The sequence below is a fragment of the Oncorhynchus gorbuscha genome, linkage group LG16 (assembly GCF_021184085.1).
Source record: "Oncorhynchus gorbuscha isolate QuinsamMale2020 ecotype Even-year linkage group LG16, OgorEven_v1.0, whole genome shotgun sequence".
Lineage (NCBI taxonomy): Eukaryota > Metazoa > Chordata > Actinopteri > Salmoniformes > Salmonidae > Oncorhynchus > Oncorhynchus gorbuscha.
The window spans coordinates 29,826,498-29,851,635 of NC_060188.1; the positions used below are offsets into that span (position 1 = coordinate 29,826,498).

At 42.0% G+C, this 25,138-nt stretch overlaps 1 protein-coding gene across 2 annotated transcripts; it reads right to left on the minus strand.

Moving 5' to 3' along the window:
* Positions 1-667: 667 nt before the first annotated feature.
* Positions 668-25,138, minus strand: LOC124000814. Of its 2 annotated transcripts, XM_046307439.1 has the most exons (9): positions 24,631-25,138; positions 21,082-21,594; positions 19,826-20,909; positions 15,644-15,673; positions 13,294-13,572; positions 10,029-10,352; positions 9,731-9,862; positions 9,319-9,454; positions 668-1,415 (listed from the first exon to the last, which is right to left on the minus strand). In XM_046307439.1, the coding sequence occupies exons 3-9, from the start codon at positions 19,986-19,988 to the stop codon at positions 1,178-1,180; spliced, it is 1,302 nt and encodes a 433-aa protein (XP_046163395.1). In that variant the 5' UTR covers positions 19,989-20,909; positions 21,082-21,594; positions 24,631-25,138; the 3' UTR covers positions 668-1,177. The 2 variants fall into 2 exon arrangements, with proteins under 2 accessions (XP_046163395.1, XP_046163396.1); XM_046307440.1 differs by lacking the exon at positions 13,294-13,572 and having other exon boundaries at positions 24,631-25,130.

Below are 25,138 nucleotides of genomic sequence, written 5' to 3' on the forward strand. Positions count from 1 at the left end.
GGCACACATACACACACTCGGGTATAATCAATGACACTCAGGAGAAAGCAGGTACACACACACACACACACACACACGCACAAACATTTGTTTAACTATCTTTGTGGGGACCAAATAATTGATTCTGATTAAAAATCCTGTTTCCTAACCCCTAACCCCTTAACCTAACCTTAACCCTACACTTAACACCTAACCCTAATAGTAACCCTAAACCTAACCCCTAAGCCTAAAATGGCCTTTTTCCCTTGTGGGGTTCCCACAAATGTCCCCAATTTTCCTTGTTTTAATATCGTTGTGCGGTCCCAAAACCACACACACACACACACACACAATGTGTTGGACATAATGAATGATGTGACACAATTTCCTCCTTGTGGCGATAATAAGATCTGCACCATCAAGTCCTTTGCTTAATAGGTTTTTTCTAAATGAAAGTTGTTGGTCGGGGTCGATTTTGGCCTCCTGCGTCCAGAGATCTATTTCTAAATGTTGACCATATAGTTGTACAATATTTAAATCTCCACATATTTTTAAGACCATATCTGTATCTAGTGAAGTCTCACATCAATAATAACAATTTAACAATCTAAAAAGTAGTCAGGGTTCATGGATTTCATGTTCTTTAAAGCCATACACACAATAATTGAAAATGTACACTGAAATCAAATTATTGTTAGATTTACACACACAGTACAAATGTTTATTTTTTTACATTTTGTCATACAGTAGATCTCAAGTTTAGCACATCACAACCAGTCATTGCTACAGACTATTCTTTGACAGCACACTGAACGTTATAGAAGAGAAATAGTCTAAAGTATTAATATATTTACTTAAAAAATGAAATAATAGATTATGTTCAATGCGTTCAGCCAATTCATCAAGACAATCACTATTTTTAAACTGAAGTAAATAATGTCATAATATAATGTCATTATTTTAAAATATATATAACATAGTCAAGTCTGAAATCTAATACAAGTACCTGGAAACAATACAACTAGAAATAATACACCCAAACTATATTCAAACAAAGCCTTTCCTCTTATCTACTAAGTGAACATTTTGATGAAAAAGTTGTTTTTTTAAGCCCTTATAATTCAACTCTAACAAAGCTAACATTTCATGCCTTTCCTGGCATCACTATCTCTGCATCAGCATTCGTATTACTGGGCCTTCACTCATAGTTTGCGTATACGTTGTCATCCTCTTCATAGTCATTCTCCCTTCCATATTTACATGAAGTGAGCTGCTCCAGGTCTAAAGACTCACTGTCTTCATCGTAGATGTCTTCAGCAAAATCCCTCTCTGTGAAGATGTCTGCATTTTCATAGTCGGCCTCATCTTCCTCACTTGCCTCTGGCCCTTCTACACCTTGGTTGTTTCCAAACTTGTTCATGGCTCCTGGAGCATTCCTGAGGATGAATACAAACATTCGAGTTACATGCCTAGGCCCAGATTCACCAAAAAGTACCTATTATTCTCCACTTCCTGTCTGATTGATGTGCCAAAAGTAAACTGCCTGTTACTCAGGCCCAGAAGCCGGGATATGCAGATAATTGGTACCATTGGATAGAAAACTCTTTGAAGTTTCTAGAAATGTTAAAATAATGTATACAACTATAACACAATTGAGATGGTAGGAGAAAATCCAAAGAAAAACCAACCAGACCTTTTTTTTGAGAGAGAGCCCATGCTCTTACAATGGAAAGCTATGGGTCATATGCAATTCCAGCGACCAGATTGCAATTTCTATGGCTTACACTAGATGCAAACGGTCTTGTTCAAGTTTTCAGGCTTGTTTCTTCCCAAACGAGGAAGAATTGTGAGTTTTGGTACTGGGAGTCAGAGTTGGAAATCAGTGTGTGCATGCGCAACGAAAAGGACATGCACCTGATAATTCTACTTTCCTATTGAACATACTTCTTTCCGTATGAAATATCATAGTTTAGTTACATTTTAGGGTACCTGAGTATTGGGTAGAAACGTATTTTGACTTGATTTAACCTCTCTGAGCACGGAACCCAGTAGCGGGCTGAAATTCCACAACATACGGTGATCGCTACATAAATAGTCATATTAAACATTCATGAAAATACAAGTGTCTCACATGTATCAAAAGCCTAGAATCTTGCTAATCCAACTGCCTCGGATTTAAAAAAGGATTTACTGTGAAAGAATACAATGCGATTATCTGAGGATTGAGCCCCCCCCCAAAAAAACAATTTCAACCAGCACAGGCGTAACAAAATCACATACTGCATTAAAATAAATAGTTTATAAATAGTTTACCTTTGACGATCTTCGTCTGTTTGCAATCCCAATGCTCATTGTTACACAATGAATGATCTTTTGTTTGATAAAATCCGTTTTTTATAGCCTAACACTAAACATTTTGTGAACCGCTTGTGTCGTGAATTCCGTCTCATTCCATTTTCGACAACACATTCCAGGTAAATAACCCACACAGAACGTGACTTTTCCAGTCATGTTTGGTTTCATTGCAATCAACTGGTTTGTTTGTAACACAACCACACCTGATGGGCCATTTCGCGGGACGTATTGACTGAAAGAAACCGATTTGAAGACAACAAGTAATGACATCACTGTGCACCAATGATATGACCACTGTTTCGTTGATTGACTGTATTTTAACCCAATGACCACTGATCGTCTTGAAATCTAGCTGGGTAGATAGCCAATGAGCTGAGGTAAACGGCAGTATGCAGTGGTTGTGTGTTGGAAGACCAACCCATGTCGTAAACTCCGGAGTAAAGAGAGTCATTCGCTATTGAAGATTTATTCCGGAAGGAGCTACGCATTTTACGCACAGCGTTGTTTTGGTAAATGCGCAGATTCAGCTGTTTATATATCAATCAGTATGGCGACTAAGTCAGGGAAAGCTAAATCTAAGTCTAGATATACAGATGTACACACAATTTTAGAAGAAATTGATCGGAAAAGTGAGACAGAGTTTGATGTAGGACGATTCATTTAGCGATTCCCAAGTGGAGGAATATTTTTTGAACGGAGAGGACACCGTTGTAGCCACTGTGTATAATCTGTAATGGTGACTGCAGAAGAGGAACAATGTCACCGTTTTGGACTGGTAAGTTCTTCTCATGCTAACGCCCTTGTTTGAAATTAATAATATAAAATATTATTTGTGATTTTTTCAAATTTTAGAAGCAATATATAGAAATGTAATGTAATGAAATGATGTAATGAAATGTAATGAAAAGTGATGAAATGTGCCCCATCCCAACCCACATGAAATAGCCTATTTGAGACTGTTGAGGGGAGGGCAGGCCCACAACAATGACCAAAGTGAAATGGAGACAGTAGATACAGCTGGTCTGTTGTAATATAATAAAGACAGTACATCTAGCTGGTCTGTCATAATATAATAGAGACAGTAGATCTAGCTGAAATGTCATAATATAAAATAGACAGTAGATCTAGCTGGTCTGTCATAATATAAATGAGACAGTAGATCTAGCAGGTCTATAATAATATAACAGAGACAGTAGATCTAGCTGAAATGTCATAATATAAAATAGACAGTAGATCTAGCTGGTCTGTCATAATATAAATGAGACAGTAGATCTAGCAGGTCTAGTGTAGCCTAGTGGTTAGAGCGTTGGACTAGTAACCGGAAGGATGCGAGTTCAAACCCCCGAGCTGACAAGGTACAAATCTGTCGTTCTGCCCCTGAACAGGCAGTTAACCCACTGTTCCCAGGCCGTCATTGAAAATAAGAATATGTTCTTAACTGACTTGCCTGGTTAAATAAAGGTTAAAAAAATATGTTCCCTGTACTCTATATATATATATCTGTATATTATACCTCAGCAGCACAATATTGTGTAGAGCTTTGGCAAAGTGGGTGATGTTAAATCCTTCCCGTTTGGCTCTGTCCGGGGGTCTCATCGGATGGGACCACAGTGTCTCAGCCTCCAGTATTTATGCTGTAGTAGTTTATGTGTCGGGGGCCTAAGGTCAGTTTGTTATATCTGGAGTACTTCTGTCTTATCCGGGGTCCTGTGGGAATTTAAGTAAGCTCTCTCTAATTCTCTCTTGGAGGACCTGAGCCCTAGGACCATGTGTCAGGACTACCTGGCATGATGACTCCTTGCTGTTCCCTGTTCCACCTGGCCTTGCTGCTGTTCCAGTTTCAACTGTTCCTCTTGAGGTGCTGTCCTGTTGCATCCTCTACAACTACTGTGATTATTATTATTTGACCCTGCTGGTCATCTATGAACATTTGAAAATCTTGGCCGTGTTCTGTTATACTCTACACCCGGCACAGCCAGAAGAGGACTGGCCATCCCTCATAGCCTGGTTCCTCTCTAGGTTTCTTCCTAGGTTTTGGCCTTTCAAGGGAGTTTTTCCTAGCCACCGTGCTTCTACACCTGCATTGCTTGCTGTTTGGGGTTTTAGGCTGGGTTTCTGTACAGCAATTTGAGATATTAGCTGATGTACAAAGGGCTATATAGATCAATTTGATTTGATAGAGGACTGAGGGTCTTCCAAATATTGAAAGCATGTAAATAGTTACCCATGTTATTTTGTAAATGTTTGTATTTTTTTCTTCATATTTTTTTCCATATTTGTTTCTCCATTTCTTGGAGGTGTGTATTAGAATACCATTTTGGCATTTTGTATATAGTTATTTGTTTCAAAATGTATACCTTCACCAATTTGGCCACTTGGGTACATTTGGACTACTTGTGTGGGACACCTGGGTGACTTCATGATAAATGTCATGTAGCACACACATTTTGGAAGTTATCATTCTGAAACTTTGCACAAGTACTGTTGCCCACTTGTATCTTTCACTGAAATTGTCCCCATCATCCTATCTGAATGTTTGTTTTATCTTGTTCATTTTAAAGATGATGATACAACAATACAAATAAAAAAACATGTTTTTTTTCATTGTATTATCTAAACCAGATCTATTGTGTTATATTCTTATATTCGGGGTGGTGGCATAGGGATCCTTATCTCTCCCATGTGGTCATTCTCTCCTTCTCCCCTTACCCATCTGTCTATCGCCTCCTTTGAATTTCATGCTGTCACAGTTACCAGCCCTTTCAAGCTTAACATCCTTATCATTTATCGCCCTCCAGGTCCCCTCGGAGAGTTCATCAATGAGCTTGATGCCTTGATAAGCTCCTTTCCTGAGGACGGCTCACCTCTCACAGTTCTGGGCGACTTTAACCTCCCCACGTCTACCTTTGACTCATTCCTCTCTGCCTCCTTCTTTCCACTCCTCTCCTCTTTTGACCTCACCCTCTCACCTTCCCCCCCTACTCACAAGGCAGGCAATACGCTCGACCTCATCTTTACTAGATGCTGTTCTTCCACTAACCTCATTGCAACTCCCTCCAAGTCTCCGACCACTACCTTGTATCCTTTTCCCTCTCGCTCTCATCCAACACTTCCCACACTGCCCCTACTCGGATGGTATCGCGCCGTCCCAACCTTCGCTCTCTCTCCCCCGCTACTCTCTCCTCTTCCATCCTATCATCTCTTCCCTCTGCTCAAACCTTCTCCAACCTATCTCCTGATTCTGCCTCCTCAACCCTCCTCTCCTCCCTTTCTGCATCCTTTGACTCTCTATGTCCCCTATCTTCCAGGCCGGCTCGGTCCTCCCCTCCCGCTCCGTGGCTTGACGACTCAATGCGAGCTCACAGAACAGGGCTCCGGAAGGCCGAGCGGAAATGGAGGAAAACTCGCCTCCCTGCGGACCTGGCATCCTTTCACTCCCTCCTCTCTACATTTTCCTCCTCTGTCTCTGCTGCTAAAGCCACTTTCTACCACTCTAAATTCCAAGCATCTGCCTCTAACCCTAGGAAGCTCTTTGCCACATTCTCCTCCCTCCTGAATCCTCCTCCCCCTCCCCCCCCCCCCTCCTCCCTCTCTGCAGATGACTTCGTCAACCACTTTGAAAAGAAGATCGACGACATCCGATCCAGGTTTGCTAAGTCAAACAACACCGCTGGTTCTGCTCACACTGCCCTACCCTGTGCTCTGACCTCTTTCTCCCCTCTCTCTCCAGATGAAATCTCGCGTCTTGTGACGGCCGGCCGCCCAACAACCTGCCCGCTCGACCCTATCCCCTCCTCTCTTCTCCAGACCATTTCCGGAGACCTTCTCCCTTACCTCACCTCGCTCATCAACTTATCCCTGACCGCTGGCTACGTCCCTTCCGTCTTCAAGAGAGCGAGAGTTGCACCCCTTCTGAAAAAACCTACACTCGATCCCTCCGATGTCAACAACTACAGACCAGTATCCCTTCTTTCTTTTCTCTCCAAAACTCTTGAACGTGCCGTCCTTGGTCAGCTCTCCCGCTATCTCTCTCAGAATGACCTTCTTGATCCAAATCAGTCAGGTTTCAAGACTAGTCATTCAACTGAGACTGCTCTTCTCTGTATCACGGAGGCGCTCCGCACCGCTAAAGCTAACTCTCTCTCCTCTGCTCTCATCCTTCTAGACCTATCGGCTGCCTTCGATACTGTGAACCATCAGATCCTCCTCTCCACCCTCTCCGAGTTGGGCATCTCCGGCGCGGCCCACGCTTGGATTGCGTCCTACCTGACAGGTCGCTCCTACCAGGTGGCGTGGCGAGAATCTGTCTCCTCACCACGCGCTCTCACCACTGGTGTCCCCCAGGGCTCTGTTCTAGGCCCTCTCCTATTCTCGCTATACACCAAGTCACTTGGCTCTGTCATAACCTCACATGGTCTCTCCTATCATTGCTATGCAGACGACACACAATTAATCTTCTCCTTTCCCCCTTCTGATGACCAGGTGGCGAATCGCATCTCTGCATGTCTGGCAGACATATCAGTGTGGATGACGGATCACCACCTCAAGCTGAACTTCGGCAAGACGGAGCTGCTCTTCCTCCCGGGGAAGGACTGCCCGTTCCATGATCTCGCCATCACGGTTGACAACTCCATTGTGTCCTCCTCCCAGAGCGCTAAGAACCTTGGCGTGATCCTGGACAACAAACTGTCGTTCTCAACTAACATCAAGGCGGTGGCCCGTTCCTGTAGGTTCATGCTCTACAACATCCGCAGAGTACGACCCTGCCTCACACAGGAAGCGGCGCAGGTCCTAATCCAGGCACTTGTCATCTCCCGTCTGGATTACTGCAACTCGCTGTTGGCTGGGCTCCCTGCCTGTGCCATTAAACCCCTACAACTCATCCAGAACGCCGCAGCCCGTCTAGTGTTCAACCTTCCCAAGTTCTCTCACGTCACCCCGCTCCTCCGCTCTCTCCACTGGCTTCCAGTTGAAGCTCGCATCCGCTACAAGACCATGGTGCTTGCCTACGGAGCTGTGAGGGGAACGGCACCTCAGTACCTCCAGGCTCTGATCAGGCCCTACACCCAAATAAGGGCACTGCGTTCATCCACCTCTGGCCTGCTCGCCTCCCTACCACTGAGGAAGTACAGTTCCCGCTCAGCTCAGTCAAAACTGTTCGCTGCTCTGGCTCCCCAATGGTGGAACAAACTCCCTCACGACGCCAGGACAGCGGAGTCAATCACCACCTTCCGGAGACACCTGAAACCCCACCTCTTTAAGGAATACCTAGGATAGGATAAAGTAATCCTTCTCACCCCCCCCTTAAAATATTTAGATGCACTATTGTAAAGTGGTTGTTCCACTGGATGTCATAAGGTGAATGCACCAATTTGTAAGTCGCTCTGGATAAGAGCGTCTGCTAAATGACTTAAATGTAAATGTAAATGTAATTCTCCTACATTCAATTCACATTTACACAAACTTCAGAGTGTTTTCTTTCAAATGGTACCAAGAATATGCATATCCTTGCTTCTGGGCCAGAGCTACAGGCATTTAGATTTGGGTATGTCTTCAGGCGGAAATTGAATAAAGTAAGGGGGTAGCGCTAAGAGCTACCTCTTGAAGCTAGGGGGCACTATTTTTATGTTTGGAAAAATAACCTTCCCAAAGTAAACGGCCTATTTCTCAGGACCAGATGCTAGAATATGCATATAATTGACAGATTAGGATAGGAAACATTCTAAAGTTTCCAAAACTGTCAAAATATTGCCTGTGAGTATAACAGAACTGATATTGCAGGCGGAACCCTGAGAAAAATCAAACCAGGAAGTGACTTCTATTTTGAAAACTCAATTTTCCATAGCCTCCCATTGCGCCATTTAAAGAGATATCAACCAGATTTCTTTTCCTATCTCTTCCTCAAGGTGTCAACAGTACTCAGACATAGTTTCAGGCTTTTATTTTGAAAAATGAGCCAGAACAATAATATCGTGTTAAGTGGTCACATGAGTTTTGCCCCCACAACAGAGTTTGGATAGGTATAGCTTTTCCCTCTCCCACTGTGAAAAACATTTGCGGTTGATATATTATCGATTATATATTTTAAAAACAACCTCAGGGTTGATTATAAAAAATGTTTGACATGTTTCTGTGAACATTACGGATATTATTTGGAATTTGTCTGCGTTGTCGTGACCACACTTCCATTTCTGAACATAATGCGCCAAACAAACGGAGCTATTTTGGATATAAAAATAATCTTTATGGAACAAAAGGAACATTTGTTGTGTAACTGAGAGTCTCGTGAGTGAAAACATCCAAAGATCATCAAAGGTAAACGATTAATTTGATTGCTTTTCTGATTTTCGTGACCAAGCTACCTGATGCTAAGTGTACTTAATGTTTGTCATGCGATCGATAAACTTACACAAACGCTTGGATTGCTTTCGCTGTAAAGCATAATATTTGACTGAGGAACTATGTTATTCAATTATCCCGCTTAATGGTTGGGTAGCGTCAAGAAGTGCAAATTATTTTGTTTTAGATTCCATCTCTCATAGTTGAAGTGTACCTATGATTAAAATTACAGACCTCTATATGCTTTGTAAGTAGGAAAACATGCAAAATCGGCAGTGTATCAAATACTTGTTCTCCCCACTGTACATTCCTGCATGGCATCCTTCTTTCATGTATTCATCTTTGCTCTTGTTGACAAAGGTTTCTGCGTTGACATAGTCCTCTTCATCATTTTCCTCCCTCGCTGACACACATCACAACAAGAGAGACAACACAACACTACATAAAGAGAGATCTAAGACAACAACATAGCATGGCAGCAACACATGACAACACAGCATGGTAGCAACACAACATGACAACAACATGGGAGCAACACAACATGGCAGCAGAACAATATGGTAGCAGCACAAAACAGGGTACAAACATGATTGGGTACAGACAACAGCACAAAGGGCAAGAAGGTAGAGACAACGCATAACTTACTCATTATTTTTACTGGTAAGCAACTCCTTTTTCATATACATTTCTGCATCGCATCCTTTTTTCAGGTCTTCATCTTTTCTCTTGTTGACAAAGGTTTCTACGTTGACATAGTCCTCTTCATCATTTTCTTCACTCGCTGCAACCACAGTGTTGGGATTGATCAGTTTAATTCATATAAATAACGTCAGTGAATAGGAATAAATATCATAAACAGTACAAAACCACAACAAAATTAGGGCTGAAAAATTCCAGTAATCAAAATGTCCAGGTTTTCAAGATATCCTGGTTGGAGGATTCCATATTTCCTGATGAATCCTTCCTGATTTTCAGGAATCTTCCAACTGAGTGTTCTTGAAAACCTGGGTATTTTGCAGCCCGAACCTGAATCCTGTTTAGAGGAGCTAGATCTTACTTTCTCTCAGGTTTATCATAATAGACTGCTCTCTGCTGCTTATCTTCTTCCAGGCTAGACAAGGAATGAGCAGCAGGAGGAGGAGCAGTAGCCCACATATTGCACCAGAGGCAATAATGGGGACTATGGATGCTATGGAGAGAAACACCATATTCAACATCTTTCAGAAGACCACATTTTATAATTCGTATAGCTATCAAATTCTTCTGCAATGTAAAACATTTTTGTCTACTCACAATTATTACATATGGCCTTCATGGTAATGCACTTGAAAACATAAAAATTAAATATATTTTACCTCGAATGCTGACTGTCAGCAACTCCGTCTTGGTAGAATGGAATGACAGGGTGGAGACATTAACTTCATAAACACAACTGTAGTTCCCCTGGTCTGTATAGTCTGCAACAGGAAAGTGAAAGGAGGCAGAGTGGTTGACTGCTGGCTTAGTTTCAGTCATGTTGGACCCAGAGAATTCCAGGCAGAAGAGGCCTCCAGGATACTGTGGCTGAATGGAGCAGGTGATGGAGAAGCTGTGGCCCCTGGTCACCTCTGGCCCCTGAAGTCCCCAGAACATCCCTCCATTTGGAGCATTGAGAGAGATGTTGGGCTGTAACAAGACAACTAGCAAAAGACAAGAGCAGGTTGTTAACGTGTGCACTTAACTGCAGCATAACAGTAATCTTTCTCGACAAGAGAACACTATGTTAGAATACATTATGAAGAGATATCCAAACTCTTGCATTAAAGAACGTATCATCTCGGAACCCAGTGTTCCTCTTGCTGATGGTGTTCACTCATTAATGTTTAGTTGCTCACCTATAACAGATCATTCAACAGAGTCACTTTGAGGGGAGCTGAAGTCTCGACTGGATAACCTTGACTCATACTGAATTTTTTTATTTAACCTTTATTTAACCCGGTAAGCTAGTTGAGAACAAGGTCTCATTTGCAACTGCGACCTGGCCAAGATAAAGCATAGCAGTTCGACACATACAACAACACAGAGTTACACATGGAATGAACAAAACACACAGTCAATAATACAGTAGAAAAAAAGGAAAAAATATATATATACAGTGAGTGCAAATAAGGTCAAATAAGGGAGTTAAGGCAATAAATAGGCCATGGTGGAGAAGTAATTACAATATGGCAATTAAACACTGGAATGGTAGATGTGCAAAAGATGGATGTGCAAGTAGAGATACTGTGGTGCAAAAGGAGCAAAATAAATAAATACAGTATGGGAATGAGGTAGATAGATGGGCTGTATACAGATTGGCTATGAACAGGTGCAGTGATCTGTGAGCTGCTCTGACAGCTTAATGCTTGTGAGGGAGATGGGAATCTCCAGCTTCAGTGATTTTTGCAGTTCGTTCCAGTCAGTGGCAGCAGAGAACTGGAAGGAAAGGCGACTAAAGGAGGAATTGGCTTTGGGGATGACCAGTGAGATATACCTGCTGGAGTGTGTGCTACGAGTGGGTGCTGCTATGGTGACCAGCGAGCTGAGATAGGGTGGGGCTTTACCTAGCAGAGACTTGTAGATAACCTGTAGCCAGTGGGTTTGGCGATGAGTATGAAGCGAGGGCCAGCCAACGAGAGCGTACAGGTCGCAGTGGTGGGTAGAATATGGGGCTTTGGTGACAAAACGGATGGCACTGTGATAGACTACATCCAGTTTGCTGAGTAGAGTGTTGGAGGCTATTTTATAGATGACATCGCCGAAGTCAAGGATCGGTAGGATGGTCAGTTTTATGAGGGTATGTTAGGCAGCATGAGTGAAGGAAGCTTTGTTGCAAAATAGGAAGCCGATTCTAGATTTAATTTTTGATTGGAGATGCTTAATGTGAGTCTGGAAGGAGAGTTTACAGTCTAGCCAGACACCTTGGTATTTGTAGTTATCCACATATTCCGTTCAGAGTAGTGATGCTGAATGGGCGGGCAGGTGCGGGCAATGATCAGTTGAATAGCATGCATTTAATTTGATTTGCGTTTAAGAGAAGTTGGAGGCCACGGAAGGAGTTGTATGTCATTGAAGCTCGTCTGGAGGTTAGTTAACACAGTGTCCAAAGAAGGGCCAGAAGTATACAGAATGGTGTCGTCTGCGTAGAGGTGGATTAGAGAATCACCAGCAGCAAGAGCGACATCATTGATGTATACAGAGAAGAGAGTCGGCCCAAGAATTTGAACGCTGTGGCACCCCCATAGAGACTGCCAGAGGTCCGGACAACAGGCCCTCCGATTTGAGCTCTATCAGAGAAGTAGTTGGTGAACCAGCCGAGGTAATCATCTGAGAAACCAAGGCTGTTGAGTCTGCCTTGGCCAGGTCGATGAATACAGCTGCACAGTAATGTCTCTTATCGATGGCGGTAATGATATTGTTAAGGACCTTGAGCATGGCTGAGGTGCACCCATGACCAGCTCGGAAACCAGATTGCATAGCGGAGAAGGTACAATGTGATTCAAAATGGTCAGTAATCTGTTTGTTAACTTGGCTTTCGAAGACCTTAGAGATGCAGGGTAGGATAGATATAGGTCTGTAGCAGTTTGGGTCTAGAGTGTCTCCCCCTTTGAAGAGGGGAATGACCGTGGCAGCTTTCCAATATTTGGGAATCTCAGACGATACGAAAGAAAGGTTGAACAGGCTAGTAATAGGGGTTGCAACAATTTAGGCAGATAATTTAAGAAAGAGAGGGTCCAGATTGTCTAGCCCGGCTGATTTGTAGGGGTCCAGATTTTGCAGCTCTTTCAGAACATCAGCTATATGGATATAGGTGAAGGAGAAATGGTGGGGGCTTGGGCGGGTTGCTGTGGAGGGTACCGGGCAGTTGACCGGGGTAGGGGTAGCCAGGTGGAAAGTATGGCCAGCCGTAGAGAAATGGCTAAAGACCTCTTTAGGAATGTTGAAGATGACAGAGTTGCTACTTGTGGTTTTGTCCATTCTGAACGAGCCTAAAGTCTTCTGAAATTTGAATGCTCCACCCAAGTGTTGTGTTGTGACGGAGCAGATGATGTCAACTCCGTCACTCCAGGCAACCTCTGTGGCAGATCTCAGATTTATTTGGGGCTTTTAGATGGTCACTTGCTGTTCCCAGTCCACCTGGTCATGCTGCTGCTCCAGTTTCAACTGTTCTGCTTGCGGCTATGGAACCCTGACCTGTTCAGCAGACGTGCTACCTTGTCCCGGACCTGCTGTTTTCGATTCTCTCTCTCTTCCGCACCTGCTGTCTCTAACTCTGAATGATCGGCTATGAAAAGCCAACTGACATTTACTCCTGAGGTGCTGACCTGTTGCACCCTCTACAACCACAGTGATTATTTTTATTATTTTACCCTACTGGTCATCTATGAACATTGCATATAACTGACTCAACACATTTAAATTCACTAGCAATGGTATTCAAAATGAATTTTGTGTTTCTACCCCATTGTTCATTTCTTTTTTATATTAATGGTTTTTCTTTTGCGGGGATCTCAAATTGTTTGTGCATCACTCGTCACAAGATGCCAATAGCACGATAAAACCACCTCCTACCTGAGAGGCAGACAACACCAGCATCCTCACCATGATTGCAGTTATGTGTTGTAGTGTGTGAGCACTGTGTGAGTGTGCTTTCACTACCGGAGCATTCAATATCATCCATCCAGATCTGCCCAGTGCCCTGACCAAAGTAGGCAGACCCTGGGGAACTCATAGCACTCCCACAGCCCAGCTGTTTACAGACCACCTTAGCACCATTCATCTCCCAGTTGTCATCACACACTGTTCCCCACTGGCTGTTGTGATAGATCTCCACTCTCCCAGAGCAGGGACCATTCCCATTGACCAGCCTGACCTGGGCACCTTGCAGGTTTGGGGGAGGGTGGGGGGGGACAAAAATGAAGGCCATTGTCATTCAAGTCATGGAACTGGACAGTTTTTTATCTCATCACCCAATACGTGATATCAACTAACGCAATGGAAATGTGTCAAGCAGGGGGGGGGGGGGGGGCATTGACCAGTCTGATCTGGGCATTCTCTATGAGGTTAAAAGGCATGGACAGTTATACATCCAAATTCATGCCTGTGATAAACAAGAAAACAAATTGTAAAAAATAACTCGGAGAATTCATCTGCATTCTGTAAAATGATGGGCAAATAGTTTTCGTAACCCAGAGCTGGTTAAATATGGACAGAGCACACGATGGGTTATTTGGACCCACACAGTTGTGCTGCATGGATAACCCAACATGTCGGGTTGTTGGGATACACCAAACATGGGTTAATTTAACCATCAGTTGTTGTTTTTTAACCATCATTTGTGTTGACCGAACAGCTAGGTCTTATTTAATGTAATCCATAGGTTATTTATTTTCAGGAGGTGTGACCTATTATGGGCGTGACTTTCATATAGTTATTTTTGGCCACCCATGAGAGTAAATGTCATTCCTGTTTATCATTTTAAGTTTGTACATCACTAATTGTCTATATTTTTGCACATGACATATTCTGATATAAAATTCACAACATTATAATTTACATATCCCAACATTGAGAAAAATGTTGGGATGTGTATTATGTTATGTACCAGTGGTGGTTAGTGCCGTTTAAGATGAGGGAGGAGGAAATTATTTAATGAGCATGGCCATATTTCTAATACAGCATATTGGATGACTCATTCATAGTCCATTCACCCAGTTCAATGTAACAGCGATAGGTTAAGGCTACTACATGATACTCAAATTGTCCCTATACCCATCATGAGGTTGCTACAACCGAGCCTATGAAGGAAAGTTTACAATGTAGCTGCACATAGGTTGAGAGACAAATTTGAGTTGACAGACAGTGACACATGGACAGACAGGTATTTTAGCCTGGTCACATACAGCTGATGTGTTGTGCATTGAAGTCCACAAGTGAAGGGAAGAGGAGAGATGCGAGAAGGACCCGGTGGCAATAAATAAGTCATACCAAAAGCTTACCTTGACTTGGAAGAATTACAGTGTTTTTTTGGAAAGTTGGCTATGAATGATTTATTACTTGATCCTTTGATTGGGTGGACAACATGTCAGTTCATGCTGCAAAAGCTCTGATAGGCTGCAGGATGTCCTCCAGAATTTGACATAATTACTGTTTAAGTCTATGGAAGGGGGTGAGAACCATGAGCGTTCTAGGTTTTGTATTGAAGTCAATGTGGCCAGAGGAGGACGGAAGCTAGTTGTCCTCAGGCTACACCATTGTGCTACCCTACAGAGTGCAGTTGAGGCTACTGTAAGCCTTTGCAAAATAGTGTGTTTTAAGCAATTATTTAGTGACTATATTTAGTATAGTTTTATCTAAATAGGATAACTATGTAAATGTTTAAAATGTACCATTTTTAATTAATTGCACTGAGGAGGATGGTCCTCCCCTTCCAGCTCTGAGGAGCCTCCATTGAAACGTACATATCCCAACATTGGGATGTGCATAGGCTTTTAACGAACTCATACACTTTTATAAGCTTCATTACATACAAACATACAAACGTATCAATGTTCAACCTTAATATGTGATAACAATACAACAGAACGTATTAATCGGAATGGCAAAAAATGATTATCAAGCCACACCTCCTTGACCCACTGGGTGCTGGATTGTTTATGCTGGGTTATTGAGATATACAGAATAACCCAGCATAAACAACCCAGCATCAATAACTAGCCTGCAACCCAGCAGTTGGGTCATCCAAACAACCCAGCATTTTCTTTTGTGATATGTGCAGCATACTATGAATGCGGTATAGTATGAACTACTACTGATTCTAATGTTCATGTTATTAAGACATCTTAATATCAATATTTGGATGTCAAAAAGATGTCTCTGCTAAAGATATTGTTTTGTTTCAAGCAATGGTTTCAGGATTTGACATGACTAAAAGCAAAGGAGATTCACTTACCTGCAGGTAGATGTCCATTCCATAGATAGACTAATAAATAAAAACAAATTGAAATTGAAATTAGTGGTAGTCAATGTCTCAGAATATTCACACAGCTGAGACAAAAACTTTTCAGTAAGATAAAACTGAAGATGAGCCAGCAGGCAATATTCTGTGGTTCACCACAAACTGTCACGAGAAGCATGCTGTGTGATTGGTCAGTTCAGTATGTGAAAGGCAATTTTTAGTGAGGATAGTGAGAATGTTTAGTTAGCACAAACTAAATTCAATCAAACATGAATGATGTACTAATCAGAGTTCTGGCCAAATAAAGTAAGAGTGGCGCTGCACCACATGTGGGCATTATTTGATTCTATTTGTTATCATTTAAGGCCAGGCAACCCACCCTAATAGGGTACTGTTTGCTCTAGCCTACAGGAAATGGCAGTTACGGTGGTTAAAAATGACAAAATAGCCATCTGCTTCCAGGACCTTTTTTCTCTCGTTTGCCTTAAACTATTACTGTATTCCTTATTGTCCACTACAACTACGTAGAGGCCCAGTGCAGTCTAAAACTGGATTTTCTGTTGTTTTATATACACTCAGTGGCCAATTTATTATGTACGTTCATCTAGTACCGGGTAGGACCCCACTTTGACTCCAGAACACCTTGAATTATTCGGGGAGTGGATGATACAAGGTGCAGCACTCCAACCTGGTCTCAGAGCATTTCGTATTATATTATGGAAAGTTGTTAATTAGCTAAAATGCTAAAGTTGTCCATGATGAGATTCGAACTCGAAATCTTTGGTTTGCTAGACATGTGTTGTCCATGATGAGATTTTAATTAGATGTTTGCGTTAGATGCCTACCCATCCACCTCAACCAAACACCCTACTTTTGTTTTTGCCTTAAGTAACCATATATCTTATGTAACCATACCAAATGTAACATATCATACTAATTTGAGTGTCCCAGATCAGGCTGGGCTTCAAACGTTGCTCAATTGGCATAAAACGAACTAACGTGCCAGGAATACATTCCCCACCCCATTACACCACCACCACCACCAGTCTGTACTGTTGACAGCAGGCAGGATGGGGCCATGGACTCATGGTGCTTACGCCAAATCCTGACTCTGCCATCAGCATGATACAACGGGAACAGGGATTTGTCAGACCAGGCAATGTATTTCCACTCCTCAATTGTCCATTGTTGGTGATCCCGTGCCCACTATCAGCTAAAAACTCTTCTTGTTTTTAGCTGATAGGACTGGAACCCGGTATAGTCATCTGCTGCCCATCCATGACAAGGACAGTATAACGTCTAGAAATGCGAAGGTTGCGAGTTCGAATCTCATCACAGTCAACTTTAGCATTTTAGCTAATTTGCAACTTTTCAACCACTTACTACTTTTTAGCTACTTTGCAACTACTTAGCATGTTAACTAGCCCTTCCCCTAACCTTAACCCTTTAAATTAACTCCTTAATCCTAACCTTAACCCGAACCTCTACCCCTAGCCTAGCTAACATTAGTTGTTGATCGTGTTGTTGTTGATGTGCATAGGCAACTGAGGGAGAGAGCCTACCTGTTCATAGTGTTTGATCAATAGGACTGTAAAAGTTTTCAAAAGTAAGAGGACTCCTATGGTATTTATATTGAACAAAAATATAAATGCAACATGCAACAATTTCAAAGATATTACTGAGTTACAGTTCAAAGAAGGAAATCAGTCAATTTAAATAAAATCCTTAGGCCCTAATCTATGGATTCCACATAACTGGGGAGCCAAGCCCAGCCAACCAGAACGATTATTACCCCCCCCCCGAGAGTATCACACAGGTGAAGAAGCTACCCAGACTACTTGCATTGCCCCCCTCTTTCACACTGCTGCTACTCTCTGTAATTATATATGCATAAGTCACCAGAACCTCACCCACAGAGCTGTGCATGTCTGTGTGTGGTTAGACAAATCCTTAGATTTGGTCAAATAGAATACCATTGTAGTTAGACAGCTGAAGTTGTACTCTACACACAACTTACATATATTTGCTAGGTAAGAGTAGAAATATTGTCTCAATAAGCACACCAATATGATATTTACAGGATATGTTTTGTCTTTGTAACAAAAACACAAATCGCCAATTTTTAGTTGATAAAATGTATCCAGACTTAAGCTGGGCGATGTTTGTGTAATGTCCACGTGTAGCCTACACCTGTCGGGATACTAGTAGTTCTGGGATTTGTCCTCCGGGCAAAGGTCTAAGAGTGGACATAAGGAGAGACGAGCCAAGACTAGCCAGCGAGGCTATAGAGCATTGTGTTGTAGGCAAGCTGAGCTGACTCATGACTGGGCATTCAACTCTTGATACTGTTTCCACAGTTCCACTGTCTTTCCATCTTGTTGAAACGTTGAAACTACATTGCAAGCTACTTTCATAGCAAAATGTTGTATATATTTTGATTTTATCTTCATTTAACTAGGCAATTCAGTTAAGAAACACATTCTTATTTACAATGACGGCCTAAGAACAGTGGGTTAACTGCCTTGTTCATGGGGCAGAAAACGACTGATTTTTACCTCGTCAGCTCGGGGATTTGATCTAGCAACCTTTCGGTTACAGGTCCAACGCTCTAACCACTAGGTGACCTGCCACCCTCGTTGTAGAACGAGTGTCTTATGAAACACATTCCAAACCACTGGCTCTTGCTTCCTTTCTATTACTGATTTGACAGGGGAATTTCAGCTTGATTGTCTAGCCAGCTTGGCTAAACACACGGTCAGTGCAGGCTTTAGCCTACACATGTGGAACTGAACTGAGCTGATCTTGAGATGGGCGATTCAGTCAGGAGGGGAGAAGTCCTCGACTTCAAAACTTTCTTCTCTCCATAGCAAAGACAACATAGCTTACCTCTGTACTCACTACTTCCAATGTTTCTTGTGATGGAATGGCAAAAGCAAACCCAAGAAACACCCACGTCAAAACCACACCCCCAAGAAAACTGTTGTTTGGTTTCAATCATGAGGCCACAAGTGTTTCTTAATGACTAAGCTTCAAAACGAGGCCAAATCAGGAAGTTCAGTCACTCTTTTAAAATGCATCTACTGGTAATTGTTATCATTATTTTAAGTTGAATTATTGTTGAAGTCAGTTTTAAAACTCAATCTCAATGTAGTCAAATACGTAAATTCTTGGAAAATATAAATTGCTTGCATCAATTATCTGGCAAAAGTCAGTATTTCCTTAGTCAAGAATACTATTGAGCATATCAATCCCTTTACTAAACATTGACCGATCATTTGACTATTGGCTAGTGATTTATGATAGTCTGGAGAGATTACTCCTCGTTCTTCCCTATTACTGACAGAGATCCAAATCTTTACTTGAGATTGAACTCAAACTCATTACATGGATGGCCTAGCGTCTGCTGCTTTTAGATTCTTCCTTTCAATTAAGACCTATATGTAACGCCGTTCGTCTGTAGAAGGAGAGTCGGACCAAAATGCGGCGTGGTGGTTACTCATGTTCTTTAATGAAAATAAACGATACATGAAATAACAAAAATATATACAAAACAACAAACGAAACGCGAAAACCTATACAGCCTATCTTGTGACTACGAACACATAGACAGGAACAATCACCCACAAAACACACAGTGAAACCTAGGCTACCTAAATATGGTTCCCAATCAGAGACAACGAGAATCACCTGACTCTGATTGAGAACCGCCTCAGGCAGTCAAGCCTATGGTAGACACCCCTACTCAGCCGCAATCCCAATGCCTACTAAAACCCCAATAAGAAACACAACAAAATAAACCCATGTCACACCCTGGCCTGACCAAATAAATAACGAAAACACAAAATACTAAGACCAAGGCGTGGCACTATAGGTGAGGGGAGTTCCTTATAAATCGATGACCTTCATTAATCAACCAAGCCCAAGGGAGGAGAGAACCTGCAGACACTCAACCCTCTGTGGAGGTTTAACAGTGCAAGTATAAAGCTTCAAGCAAATTTACCATTCAAATAAATTAATGATTAACATGATACACTTTTCTCAATTTGAAGTAGAATCCATCCCTGAGTACTTGTATCCAATGTGCAGCCCTTAAAAATATTAATTTCAAGATATTACTGTTTTCTCTATTTTCTGACATATTCCAGTAAATTGGACTTTTTTGGAAATTAAACTCACCCATTGTCAGACAGAATATATTCCATATTTGGGTCTTCATGTCAGAAAAAAAGACAGGTATTTTCTCTAGTCGACCTGAACAAGCGATCTGGTGAAAAGTGTGTTGACCAGTCTCTGTCGCAAAATGTCTTGTGAATGTAGATGCTACTATATAAGTATTCATTTCCAGTTCACAGCTCACTGTCACTTCCCCATTTGTGCTGTGGCTGTATTTACTGCAGAGTAGACAGTTCTGTGGTCAATATAGCCCTTGTATGATTGGTGGAAAACCAAAAGAGACTCAAAAGAGAATGCATAGATTGATGGTCTTGACCTAAAAAAAACTAGTTTGGAATTCGACCCAATGGATCAAATATGCTGAACATTTTGAATGGATACAAAAAGCTAAATAGAATAAAGCAATACCATTATTTCAAGTGTCTAGTTTAAGTGTCGACTACAGCCACCGTAGTTGTTATACTTTTGCATCTTAATTACAATTTTTTATTTCACTAGGCAAGTCAGTAAAGAACAAATTCTTATTTACAATGGCGGCCTACCGGGGAACAGTGGGATAACTGCCTTGTTCAGGGGCAGAATGGCAGATTTGTATCTTGTCAGCTCGGGGTTTCGATCCAGCAACCTTTCAGTTGCTGCAACCTTTCAGTTGCTGGCCCAACACTCTAACCACTAAGCCACTTGCCGCCCCTTTATAAACATGTCACGAAGGACCAAATCCATGTGTTGATGCCAATGAGCTACTTTAGTGACAGGTTGCATACAGTCCACTGTTACTTTTCCTAATAGTTTTGATAAATGTCTTCATTCACATCATGTGCTGTATTGTCCTGAGCAGAGACATTAACGTAATCTTCATCATCGTCTTCACTATTCATTTTCTCATGAGACCCCCCACTAACACCATTTCTTTGAGTGTTTCCATCCTCGTTGTCATAGACATCCTCTGATTTTCCATAGCTGAGCCCTTTTTCCTTCTCATTTTTCTTTGCACCCTCCAGACCTCTCTGGTAACAGACGTTTTCAACATTAACATAGTCCTCTTCCTCTTCGTTGTCCTCCCCTCTGTTGTGTCTGTTGTCAAGACCTGTTGCATAACAGTTTGCTCATGAATTTTCGCAAAAGCAAACTCAAGGGAATAAAAAAAACCTTACAAACAAAATGATATAAACAAAACTCGTTGGCCCGAATTTGAGATGCTGCTAAACTTTTCAGGCTCAAGGCGTAAATCAAGTTCACAGTATAGTGATATCACTTACATTCTCTCTGGTCAGCCTCTGTAGATGGCTTTCTGTTCATCCTTGTCCTCCAGATGACTAGACAGATGACTAGAAGAAGCAGAAACAGCAGTCCTACCCCACCAGTCCCTCCAGAGACAATGATGGGGGCCATGAAGACTTGTAGATGGGAAATTCATAGGATATAAAAACAAAAAAAATGGTGATATGAAGGACTATGAATCATCTTACAATACTATGATTTTTCTCTCACGTAAAAGCTATTTTAAATGTGTTTTTTTTTTTAAGCGTGTGTTACTTTACCTCTAATGGTGACAGCTAGTTCCCTATTAGCTGAGCTGAATGACCGGGTGGAAACGTTAACTACATAGCTGCAGCTGTGTTTCCCACCGTCTGCATAGTCTGCAACAAGGAAGTGAAAGGAGGCAGAGTGGTTGACTGCTGGCTTAGTTTTTAGTCCTGTTGGACCCAGAGAAGTCCAGATAGAAGAGGCCTCCAGGATACTGTGGCTGAATGGAGCAGGTGATGGAGAAGCTGTACAGTAATGAGAGACAATTGATAGGGGTTACTAGTGCTTGGAGGGGAAACATTCAATGTGCATGTGGATGAGCCGTGGCTTCAGTTCATATCAGGAGAAAGTTGACAATAGTTGTGGAGTGGAGTAGTCATCACCTCTTAAATCAGGGAACAGGAGGGGACTTAGCTGTAAATACAAATAGCAGATACATTCCATTGTCAGATATAATTTATGTTACAGCTACTGAGATTTGATTGTCTGCATCTCTCTTTAATAAGGGTTTGATTTTAAGTCAGTTTTATTTAAATGTATTATGCCTCTTTCCCCTAGTTGGAGGCTTTGGTGGAAAACATAAACATTCTCTCTCTATATATATATAGCGACATGTCATTTTAATGGAATATGTTGAACATCCTTTTACAGTCTGTCTAAAATGCTGATCTGTTATGGACTACTGAGTTCCTCCAAGCTCATTCAATCTCAATTCAATTTCAATGTAAGGCCTTTATTGGCATGGGAAACATACGTTTACATTGCCAAAGCAAGTGAAAGAGATAATAAATAACAGTGAAATAAACAATACAAAATTAACAGTAAACATTACACTCACAAAAGCTCCGAAAGAATTGTGTCTATATACAGTGTTGTTACGACATGCAAATAGTTAAAGTACAAAAGGGAAAATAAATCAACATAAATATGGGTTGTATTTACAGTGGAGTTTGTTCTTCACTGGACAAGCTTTTTTTCCGGCTGCCCCAAACAATCGGAAAGGGGATTCATCAGAGAAAATTACTTTACCCCAGTCCTCAGCAGTCCAATCCCTGTACCTTTTGCAGAATATCAGTCTGTCCCTGATGTTTTTCCTGGAGAGAAGTGGCTTCTTTGCTGCCCTTCTTGACACCAGGCCAGCCTCCAAAAGTCTTCGCCTCACTGTGTGTGCAGATGCACTCACACCTGCATGCTGCCATTCCTGAGCAAGCTCTGTATTGCTGATGCCCCGATCCCGCAGCTGAATCAACTTTAGGAGACGGTCCTGGTGCTTGTTGGACTTTCTTGGGCGCCCTGAAGCCTTCTTCAAAACAATTGAACCGCTCTCCTTGAAGTTCTTGATGATCTGATAAATGGTTGATTTTGGTGCAATCTTACTGGCAGCAATATCCTTGCCTGTGAAGCTCTTTTTGTGCAAAGCAATGATGACGACACATGTTTCCTTGCAGGTAACCATGATTGACAGAGGAAGAACAATGATTCCAAGCACCACCCTCCTTTTGAAGCTTCCAGTCTGTTATTCAAACTCAAACAGCATGACAGAGTGATCTCCAGCCTTGTCCTCATCAACACTCACACCTGTGTTAATGAGATAATCACTGTCATGATGTCAGCTGGTCCTTTTGTGGCAGGACTGAAATGCAGTGGAAATGTTGTTTGGGGATTCAGTTCATTTGCATGGCAAAAAGGGACTTTGCAATTAATTGCAATTCATCTGATCACTCTTCGTAACATTCTAGAGTGTATGCAAATTGCCATCATACAAACTGAGGCAGCAGACTTTGTGAAAATGTATATTTGTGTCATTCTCAAAACTTGTGGCCACGACTGTACAGTGCATTCTGAAACTATTCCGACCTCTTGACTTTTTCCACATTTTGTTATATTACAGCCTTATTCTAAAATGGATTTAAAACAAAATCCCCCTCATGAATCTACACACAATACTCCATAATGACAAAGCAAAAACAGGTTTTTAGAAATGTTTGCTAATTGGTAGGGGAGCGTTGCTGCACAGCTATTTTCAGGTCTTTCCAGAGATGATCGATTGGGTTCAAGTACAGGCTCCGGCTGGACCACTCAAGGACATTCAGAGACTTGTTCCGAAGCCAATCCTGCGTTGTCGTGGCTGTGTGCTCTGGGTCGTTGACCTGTTGGAAGGTGAACCTTCAGCTCAGTCTGAGGTCCTGAGCGCTCTGGAGCAGGTTTTCATCAAGGATCTCTGTATTTTGCTCCGTTCATCACTCCCTCAATCCTAATCTCCCAGTCCCTGCCGTTGAAAAACATCCCCGCAGCATGATGCTGCCACCACCATGCTTCACCGCAGGGATGGTACCAGGTTTCCTCCAGAAGTGACGATTGGTATTCAGGCCAAAGAGTTCAATCTTGGTTCATCAGACCAGAGAATCTTGTTTCTCATCGTCTGGGAGTCCCTTAGGTGCCTTTTGGCAAACTTCAAGCGGGCTGTCAAGTGCCTTTTACTGAATAGTAGTTTCCATCTGGCCACTCTACCATAAAGGCCTTATTGTTGGAGTGCTGCATAGATGGTTGTCCTTCTGGAAGATTCTGCCATCTCCAAAGAGGAGCTGTAGCTCTGTCAGAGTTAACGATTGGGTTCTTGGTCACCTCCCTGACCAAGGCCCTTCTCCTCAGATTGCTCAGTTTGGCCGGGCGGCAAGCTCTTGGAAGAGTCTTGGTGGTTCCAAACTTCTTCCATTTAAGAATGATGGAGGCCACTGTGTTCTTGTGGACCTTCAATGCTTCGGCAATGGTTTGGTACCCATTCCCAGATCTGTGCCTTGATACAATCCTGTCTAGGCTCGGTTTTTGCTCTGACATGGAGTCAACTGTGGGTCCACATTTAGACAGGCCTTTCCAAATCATGTCCAATCCATTGAATGTTTCACAGGTGGTGTTACCCTCTCCGCTGTTTCCAAGATCCTATTTTGCTACATTTTCGGGGGATATGTACATCAAAGCACATCGTTTGACTTTGAAGTCACAGCTGCGTGAGCCAAGAAAGCAGTCGCGTGAACTGGAAACGAGTCCTTTGTTATAGGTCAGTTTGATTTTGTCACAGTCTACCAAATCGCTCGTGACAATGTTCATGGAGACGTTAATATAGAAAGATCCTATTGAAACAAGAATATCATACTGCACTTGGATAGAGCAGAAGTCATCGAGACAACAGACACCAATATATAGTCTATTCTTATTCATGTAAGGAACTTGAAAGACCTTCCTTTATGGCAACTTAGTTACTGTAATACACAAAGACTCACCTAATACCATAAAGAGTAGAATTGTCACCATCTTGATCCTTGTAACGTTCTCCAATATCAGGTATGATTCTCCCCACCACTTGGCAAGTAAATTATTGCAATATTTACATCAGATTTAACTTTTTATGTTACAACCAAAATGTAGAGTTAAATTACCATGTTCTACCTCCATGAACAAAAGGTCAATGCATGAGCTTCTATACACTTTCCAGCATTAACATTACCATGACAGAGAAGAGTGGTAAATTGTCACAAAACAGGAAATCCTAGCCAACTTGTCTCGGGTCTGGTTGCTGATTCCACTGAACTGTGCTGGCACACAACACTGAGCTCAACACCACAAACCCCATTTCATTTATTTTTAAAACCAAGTATATGAGACCCAAGAAACACGACGATTGAACTATACATACACATATACAGTGCCAGTCAAAAGTTTGGACACACCTACTCATTCAAGAGTTTTTCTTTAGTTTTACCTTGCCAAGAGTGTGCAAAGCTGTCAACA

Excerpts from the sequence above, each read along its gene's own strand:
- LOC124000814 (XM_046307439.1), bottom strand. The coding sequence starts at position 19,988 with ATGAATACTTATATAGTAGCATCTACATTCACAAGACATTTTGCGACA. Across the intron at positions 10,353-13,293 it reads AACACATAACTGCAATCATG|TTGTCTTGTTACAGCCCAAC; the intron begins GTGAGGATGCTG and ends GTCTTTTGCTAG. Across the intron at positions 9,863-10,028 it reads GCTGACAGTCAGCATTCGAG|CATCCATAGTCCCCATTATT; the intron begins GTAAAATATATT and ends TTCTCTCCATAG.